Source organism: Adiantum capillus-veneris, chromosome 3 (genome assembly GCF_014529385.1).
Source record: "Adiantum capillus-veneris isolate H3 chromosome 3, ASM1452938v2, whole genome shotgun sequence".
Taxonomy (NCBI): domain Eukaryota; kingdom Viridiplantae; phylum Streptophyta; class Polypodiopsida; order Polypodiales; family Pteridaceae; genus Adiantum; species Adiantum capillus-veneris.
This window is the reverse complement of record NC_140933.1, coordinates 74,697,606-74,706,953: the sequence shown is the minus strand read 5'-3', so window position 1 is coordinate 74,706,953 and position 9,348 is coordinate 74,697,606. Positions and strand designations below refer to the sequence as shown.

At 40.7% G+C, this 9,348-nt stretch overlaps 1 protein-coding gene across 2 annotated transcripts; it reads left to right on the top strand.

The window, feature by feature from the left end:
• Positions 1–2,224: 2,224 nt before the first annotated feature.
• On the top strand, positions 2,225–3,255 carry LOC147461119 (uncharacterized). Of its 2 annotated transcripts, none has more exons than XM_086508737.1 (3): positions 2,225–2,371; positions 2,802–2,937; positions 3,050–3,255. In XM_086508737.1, exons 1-3 carry the CDS (start codon positions 2,347–2,349, stop codon positions 3,093–3,095), a joined length of 207 nt encoding a protein of 68 aa, XP_086364863.1. In that variant the 5' UTR covers positions 2,225–2,346; the 3' UTR covers positions 3,096–3,255. The 2 variants fall into 2 exon arrangements, with proteins under 2 accessions (XP_086364863.1, XP_086364864.1); XM_086508738.1 differs by having other exon boundaries at positions 2,280–2,371; positions 2,805–2,937.
• Positions 3,256–9,348: the final 6,093 nt, after the last annotated feature.

The window sequence follows — 9,348 nt, the reverse complement described above, 5'->3', positions numbered from 1 at the left end:
CTCGCCTTCCCTTCTCTTCCCATTGCCCCCGTAGTTCTCTTTAATACCCTATATATATCCCCTCGCTATTTTTAACCCCTCCCTCCCTTAGCAACAACGGCGCAGTCGTTTCTAGGGAGGCAAAAAATCGCCCCTATGATGTGGCACAACGAATATTGGACAGTGCCATTTGCGGCAAAATCGGGCCCAAATACGGTTGCCTTGCTAAGCCGTGCATTTTATGTTTCCTGGCTGCCACTGTTGGAGCATCACACTGGCCTGCGCAAGCATATCTCTCCCCGTCCACGTTGTCGTCCTTCTTCTGCTCACGCCATTCTTTTTCCCTTTCACATTCATTAAACCCTTTAACATTGGGCGGCCATTGGCCCTTTGTAAGGGCATCACATTGGGCATACATGCCGACTAAAGCATCGCCAAGCACATCTTTCCATAGCGGGCCACAGTCATGTTGGCATTTTCCCGCAATCAATGCATTCCAAGAGATGACATTCCGAACACGAAGCTCAACAAGAACTTTTTGTGGTTTTGTAACGGCACCATAGTTGGCATACATATCATCCAAAACAATGTTAAGCACAACATTTTTCTCCAGCGGCACTTGAGTAAATCTCTCAATCAACACGATCTAGGTGACGACATTCGGACAAATAACTCATCAAGAACTTTAAAGCCACCGTTCCGAACTTTGTGGCCAAAAGTCATCGGGTACCACATCATCGGTCGTTGTCACGTTCTTCAAACATTAATATCTTACAGCTTCGGACTCCAATCGGCAACTGTAAATTCCTATAGACTTCTTAAGTTGCATAGAACGCATATAAACCCTGCTGAGGCTGTAAAATTTCTAGATGGCACATCGACTGAGCGAACCGGACTGGTATGGACCCGGCCCCCGATGAATCTTTAACGGCCAATACTTGGCAACCGGAACTCCGATCGTCGTGATCTGAAAAAACTGACGCGCTCCACAAAGTGAGCACTTCAAGCCCATGCATTCATTTCAATTCTATCCCCTCAGCTACAGTTGGCCAATCCGGTACGGATTTCCAATCGACTTAAACTTCAAACTGCCGTAACTTCTTCACAGAGCTCCAATCAAAAAGCCATAAAGACAGGCCGATAGAGCACTTCAAGCACTGCAGTTCTAAATCATAATCTTCCATTTGTCCTCACTTCAAGCATACTCATTTTTGGCATCATTAAGGCATCTATTGGCCTTTTTAAGCCGCATCTGGCATACATTAATCATTAAACTTGGCCTGTTAACAAGCGTTGATCACTGCTCAATAAATGTGTAGGCTCCAAAGAATCTTAGCTTGCATTTCTTTACTCTTTTTCTCATCGTGGAAGCGGAGCTGCACAACAGCGGGCATGCTTAAAGCCCCTTGCGTGTACCACTAGGCCAACTCCCCTTGGCAAGTTGTTAGTTAATGCACCTCTTAGAAGAAATAAGAGTTGAGTCGCGCCAGGGGTCTATGGGGACAGTGAGGGGAAACAAGAACCCATTTAAGGAAATTCTTAAATTTACTGCAGAATCGCAGAAGTGCTGATGTGGCTCCACTAACCCTTGCAGAAACAAAGGGATTAAGCTACATTTCAGGGCAGAAATGGATTAACTCAAGTCTATGTTACCCCAGGCCAACCAACAGACTTCCTTTTTAGTGATGTTCTCGCCAGCTCTCTTACCCCATGCTTCCGCTCTTCTGGGTGCGACCAACCACCTGTCCTACCACTATGTAGCCCTGCTAGCCCTGGCGCAACCCGGCTCTAAGAAAGATAAAGTTTTCAATCATTAAGTTTTCCATGTGGCACAAAATAAGAAGCTTAATAGAAGGGTCCACAATCTAACCATAGAGCTCCAACACTCCAACAATCTAACCATTAAGTTTTCCATGTGGCACAAAAAAAGAAGCTTAATAGAAGGGTCCACAATTTAACCATAGATCCCCTCAGGGCTGAAGCAGGCCAAAAAGTAGTAAAAACTCTGTAGTGAAAACGGCAATTGACCCACTTCAAATCTACGTAGACAATCAAATCCTTCATAGCGGGTAGCAGCATAGAAAACAACATAAAGGAGGAACAAATCTAAATGGCAAGAGGAGGAGGAGAAGGCCAAATGGAAACGAAGAGATGGCCTTTGGTTTTCTGTATCAAGGACGAAAATGCGAATATATTGGGAATCTTGCCACGAACTAGTGCGGGTTGCAATCATAGAGGTGGGGCTGCCAAATGCGCATTATTACTTAAGGCATCGATTCTCCAAGGATGTAGATTAAAAGGTAAGAAGCCCTTGGTGGGAGGAGGAAAAGCTGCGGGTTCTTTGGGGTGAAGCTTTATAAAACTAAAATGGAGTATGCTAACTATTCACAAGGTGAGCATAAAATTAAATTAAGGTTCCTGATTAAGGTTAATGTTGTTGTTTGAAGCTAGGGGCGTTGTGCATTAAGGCTCTAAGGTTTGATTAAGGTCTGGTTGTCCTTAAATGCAAATGTACTACACTCTCTTTGCATTTACTACACTCTCTGACTAAGGCTAGTTTTTGTTTATCTAATTAATCAAACGATTAATTAATTGCTATGATTTGATTAACGTCTGGTTTTCCTTACCTTATTCTCATCAGCTTTTACAATTTTCACTAAGGTTGGGCTTTGTGTATCCTATTAATCAAGCATAGATCACCAAGGTCTGATTAAGGTTTTGGCTTAGGATATTCACGTTTATCAAGACTTGCACTTTGACTAAGGCTAGGTTATGTTTATGCTTATGCTCACTATGGCTGATTAACGGTTTTTTGGAAGCAGCAGAAGGGCATCTTCTGCCCCCAATACCGCCGGTGGTGCCGCCGCCTCCGGCTCCGGATCCTTACCATAACAATATTATTCGGGACTATCCTCCTAACAAACCCCACGAGGACACCAGCTCCTTCTGGGATTTCTGGTAATTTTTCTTTTCATGATCATTGCCTTAAAAATTATGGCTTGAGCTTTTTTTTTTTTTTTTTTTCTCTCTGCTTGCATTTGCCTACAATTTCCCTCGGGTAATTTTGCAGCTTCACCGCCTTCTGTTGCTGTTGCCTTGACGAAAGATGCTTGTAATTCTAATGGTTCAGCAGCCCGCATCTTATATCTTTTAGGTATAACGGTTCAGCAGCAAAGGCGGCGGCGCAGCTCCCAGCCCTTCCCTCTTGTAAATATACCCCGAAATTGATTGCCCTTGTACACAGCATGCGCATTAGAACTTAATGTCCTCACTAAATTGTGTGTGTGTGTGTGTGTGAGAGAGAGAGAGAGAGAGAGAGAGGGGCTTGGCACACACAAACGATGGCTGCAAGATTTGTACTCATAACCCTATCATCCCACTCCTTTAAGCTCTCGTCCTCCCTTATCTCTTTGACAAGAAGATTTAGAATTTTTCTCATGTAGGAAAACGGAGTCCTTTTCAGTATTTTTCATACAATGCATAACATCATGAGCTTCTGTTCGAGAGGCACGCAAGCCCGATGGGTGTTTTTTCATACAATGCATAACATCATGAGCTTCTATTCGAGAGGCACCGCATACCTAGCTAGGTACCATTGGGGGCGGCCGGCAGTCCCCTACCCCCAATCGTACCTAGCTAGGTATGGGGTGCCTCCCTCACAGAAGCTCATGATGTTGATGTAAGTCACAATGTGGGAATTATTGTGAGAATCTGTCCAAAACTTCTTGTGAAAGGTTCATTCTTCCTGACCTGCCTAATTTCAAAAAGTTTACATCAGTTTGATAACATGTTCACCAATAAAAATGATATCAAACATGTTCACCAATAAAAATGAGCAAAATGGCCGAAACAGGTATCTTGCTCAGCAAAATGCAACCCAAGGGGTTTATTATAACCTCCATAGGTAGAAGAAACTATATACAGACTGAGTCCCTGAAAGAGAAGTATGTATTTGGGTAGTGAGCAAACATATAAGTTTTTAACAATTCACCAGTTTTTCACAAAAACGACATAATCGAAAACCTCCACATAATCTATTTTTTAAAGCTCTCGATGTGTAGGCAAGAGTCAAAACACTATTTGAAGGTCTTTTAACTCACCTCAACTTGCCAACCAAATATATGCATGGGTTAATTTGTGGAGGCATATGCCATTGGAGAATCTTGCAAGTGCTTCTTTAAGACATCCAACATTTTAGCTTGAGCATGTTGAGCTCCTTGTATTGCATCTTAGACCTTTACCATTTTAACTCATGGATATGATTTTAACTCTATGGCTATGAGCATTCTTCATCATTGTAAGAATTTCTTACATATATATTCTAAAGAGAGCGAGAAGAAGAGAGCTTGCGCTCTTGCAACTTTACAAGTACACACACATGTACACAAGAGAAGAGATCATATGCAAGATTGAGGTTGAGTTTTTTTCTCTGCTCAAAATGGTAAGAAAGATTTGCAAAACCTAAGTAAGCATACAACATAAATAAGACACATTTACAGCTATCAACATGAATCCATAACAAGTGAGTTGCTGGCATGACTACTCTTAATAGCTAGAACAAGTACATAAAATTTAGTTGTAGTATCAATGGTCAAGATCCGCATGTTCGCTACCACATGCCATTATACATGTAAGAGCAAAGTCATCTAAATGGACCACTTTCTTGATTGGTTCACAGTCTTCAAAGCTTCTTCATGACAAGACCTAAAACATACTCATCTATCCTTGTATATAGAAAATTGGCGTTAGTGGCCTAGACCATTTTGCCAATAGCCAAAGTAAGATGTTACTAAAATGGGACACGCTTCTACACCTCCTATAAAGAAGGCTTCTATAGTTGCACTCATACATCATGGCTTTCTTCATCTTCTAAAGCCAAGGGCACAAGGCCTTATGCACGATAGGGCTACATTGTATCCATGTATTCCTAAAATGATGGGGTTAAAAGGACTATAAAAAAAAGCATTTCTATTAGAGTGAGATGGGTCAACAAACTATCGTCACACATTAGCTTTGTACTCATCAAGTACAAATTAGGATCATAAAAAGGCTTAGAGGATCTCCACGATATGATAATTTGATCTTGGATACATTAGAAAGAATGTGAGTGTGTACTTGAGTGGTTGTATGTGGATCTTGCAAGCAGAATTTAAAAGATTATTTTCGTCTCTAGACCCTTCATAGTTGAGGATCCGCTCCTTTTTTCTCTCTCTTGATCCTCCCTCGTCTCTCTCTCTCTCTCTCTCTCTCTCTCTCTCTCTCTCACACACACACACACACACACACACACACACACACACACTCTCTCTCTCTCTCTCTCTCTCTCTCTCTCACTCTCACACACACACACACATAGAAGTTTTCCCTTGGCGAAAACTCACCTCAATCAAACATCTATTATTTACAAATGTTCCTCTTTTTTGCCTCTGTCATGTACACTCATGCAAGCACATAAAATGACCCAAATCATTTGATCTATGTGAAGCAACAAGTAATGCCACCAACTAAGCAATGCTACACCCGAATCTTTTCTACCTCACTCATGTACACTCATACACATGCACACACATATACAAGCATAGAAATACGCCGGAATCATTGCACACATACTCTTTTTAAACAGCATTATATATACGATGGGAAACAAGTTCAACCACCAATCGAATAATGATACATACACCCAAATCATTCGCAACAAGCTAATTTTAAGGATTTACAATCCAAAATAATCCAATCCAACTTTGTCCTAGTAAATCTCCCTCTTTCACGCCTCAACCATGTACACTCATACACATGCACACTCATATACAAGCACAAAAATACACCCGAATCATCACACACACAGACTCTTTTTAATCATACATCGAGCAACAAGTTTCACCACCAACCAGACAAGAATACATACACCTAAATATTTTGCATACACCTAAATCATTTGCAAAAAGCTAATTTTAAGGTTTACAATACAAAATAATCCAACCTAACTTTGTCCCGATAAATCTCCCTCTTTACCACGTGTCAGTCCCACTTCGTTTCTCCTCTTTTCGGGCAGTTTTCACATTAGGTGGAGACATTTTCCACGCATGACAACAACACAGATGTGCTCAAGATGTTTGCTGCTGAGGAAAAATTGAATGTGCATAACGATCCAATGTGGGCTTATATGATGCAACATGTACTTGTGTCGAAGGGCGTTTGGAATGTTGTGCAAGGCATTGATGTATGTCCTCGTTCTGAGGATACAGGGGATGTTGGGGATATTGCAAGTTTTGGTGGCAGAAGTGTTACTGCTAGAGTTGTTTTGCCTATGGTTGAGTAGGCTCATTGGGATGTAAGAGATGCATAGGCTCATGCTTTGATTGCATTATCTGTGAAGTGCACTATTACTCCTCACATTGGTTCAACAAAATTTGTAAAACAGGCTTGGGATATTGTGGCTGGTCTTTATGCAAGTCATAATGACGCTAAAATTGCATTGATGTGTAAAGACCTGGAATTAAAGATTATGCATGAGGAAGATGAAACGGACACTTTCCTTGTTGGTATCAAGGATATTAATGAGAAAATTATTTCTGCGGACTGGTCATTTTTTACAGTTCCCTTCTGTAGGGCTATTCTTGATGCTTTGCGAGATTCTTACCAGACTTTTGCTAGTACTCGGAGACTTATGACCCAAGGAAATCGTGAAGTTGTCAAGTTTGATGTATTATGCACATTGCTATTGCAAGAGTCACTTTCCCCCAAAAAACAGGGCTAAAGAGCGTGCAGTTGACCACGCCTCTATTGTTGCTCAAAGAAAAGTGATAATAGCAATGTCCGGGGGATGCACTATGTAGTCACGTTAATGTATAATGTGAGTTTGATAGGAGGGGTTTTAAAACACAAAAATTTTAGGCAATTTAAAATAAGAGGTTTTGATATTCAATTTTGGAAAAAATCCTAAAATAAAGGATCATTTTATTCATTCAAACATGTTAAAAGAGGGGGGGTTTTAATACCCCACAAATGCACGTTACATAGGGGAGTAATGAATGGTGAGTCCCCTTAGCAACAATGTAGCCACTTCTCACAGTTCTTCTTCGAGTGGTAAATCACATGTCCTTAATGCTTCTCCTAGCAACACTTTGTCTAGGAATTGTGGTGAAAAGGGAAAAAAGAAGATTTGTTGCCATTATTGTAAAGCTAATGATCATTGAGTATTACAAAAACCCGAGCAAGATTTGTCGATAAATGAGAAACCCCAGTGAGTAGCAAAGTTATTACATAGCATGTGATGATCCACAACTACAATCAACACCATAATTTTAATTTTAACTTTAAATTTTAACAAGCAATCTAATGCAAGTCAACAATGCGTATACATCTACAAAGTTTTTAGACTATATAAAGAGACAATTGTCATATCTTATACCAAAAAAGAGTAATTTCTTTAGGGTTGTAAGATAATAAGTGGAATATTGAGTGGAATATAGAGAGCAGCATGTCGTGCCTCTACACTCTAACAGCAATAAGAAATGTTATGGTTCCATCTCGTGACTATGAAGAGTCACACTTGTCATCAATAAAGACATTACACCTCTGACACTTCTTGTGGGTGTCAAAATCGTATCGTATATCAGCAGCCATGGTTTTTGCAATCCCATCAGCATAAACCGGCAACACACTTCCATACAAAAAGAAAAAGATAAGTCACAATCCACATGTAAGCAATATAGAACCTATATCATAGAAACACAAGAAATCTCAATTTAGTGTTTGAATCATTATCCATAATTCCCAAATATTGAACAATGGTACCAAAAAGTGACAAAATAGCATAAAAGTATGATGGAAACATTAAATAGAGGGGAAAAGGAATTGTAAGGTGCACTCTCACTAGTCATCAAAGGGGTTGACACGCAAAGGCATGTCATGCACATCATCAAAATCAAGAGAGGTGGAGGCCCCCTCTCTGCTTCGCTTTTTAGGGCAAAATAATTGCTGCACATAATCTCAGATCAAAGTGTCATTACTCTTGACTGCTGCACACACCCGCCCTGTGCCTAAGCATGCTGCCAATACGGGCATTGTACCACATCCCAACTCCAAACAAAGACCTGTATGCCTACAAATAAGCTCCACAAAACATGCAATAAAAGAATGACTTCGTTGCAAGCCACCACACCATGGCTCCCGTGATTGATGATCTTGCTAGAGAAGACTCTGGAAGATGGTGCATCATGTAAGAATCCAAAGGCTGCATACCAAGTCGATTGAATAGTGGGGTGCTCTCAAAACCACAAAGCAAGGTGGTTTCATGCCAACCCTATGCACCACAAGTAGGAGAGAACAATGACACTACACCACAACATAGACAATTAGAGCAATAACAATAACACACCAAAATGAGAAACAAACAAGTTAATATATAGAACAGCATTACCTCAATCCAACCACCAAAGTTATTACCATACTCATAAGCTCCATGATGGAGGACGTATACAATGTGACGATGCATACCCTTTTCTGATGCACGACAAAATCTCTCAACCCAATCAATGGTATCTCTTGCAAGAGGCTTCAAAAGTCGCAATAGAAAACACACAACAAAAATATAGACAAGTATTGTATAAAATTATGATTGAAGCACAAACCTGCCACCATAGAGACCATGATCAACAAGCAGCCAGAGTCTGACAAAGTCAGATATGCAAGCTGCATGCCTGCACGAACATGGTACTTGCTACAAATATCCCAAAGGGGCATAACAAGGGAGGCTAAAAGGGAACCACCAAATGGAAGATCCAAAAAAATAAAATCAGCAGCCCATGCGATTGTTCTCCCACCATGCACGCACAACGTCCATCCAAGCGTGCACCGTTCCCATGTGCTCATGAGCACGATGTCGTGTTGTGGCACGTTCATTATGTAAAACTAAAATATCTACCTCACTCTCAATGCTTTTGTAATGTGGGACCGAATGCTATAATGTACATAGTGTGATATATGTAAAAATAAATGCCACGATTGTAGTCGTGTACATACCTTGCCGGGTGGGCGAGGCCCTAGATGTGACACTATGGCATAATTTTTCACATAAATATATGCCTAATTTTCTTTAGGAATGTACAAATGTCAAGTGTTTCAAAGTGGCATGCTCGTTTTGCCTAGAAAGTTCAATGCAGACGATGTTGGCCAAAAATACAAAGTTTCGTGCGCGGGCGTATAAGACATGTCCAAAGTGCTTACCAAGTGGAAAAATGAGGTTCAACATGAAATTTTAGCCCAATGAGATTTTTTTCACAAATTTATGGACTTTTCCCAGCTCATTTGGGCTTTTTACGGACAAAAATGGGGGGGCATTTTTGAGCTAAAAATGGCCTTAAAATG

What these genes read in the sequence shown, in the direction of transcription:
- LOC147461119 (XM_086508737.1), top strand. Translation starts at nt 2,347, where the DNA reads ATGGAGTATGCTAACTATTCACAAG. An exon ending in GTATGCTAACTATTCACAAG is followed by an intron (nt 2,372 to 2,801) that starts GTGAGCATAAAA and finishes TTTTGGAAGCAG; the next exon opens with CAGAAGGGCATCTTCTGCCC. An exon ending in AGCTCCTTCTGGGATTTCTG is followed by an intron (nt 2,938 to 3,049) that starts GTAATTTTTCTT and finishes GTAATTTTGCAG; the next exon opens with CTTCACCGCCTTCTGTTGCT.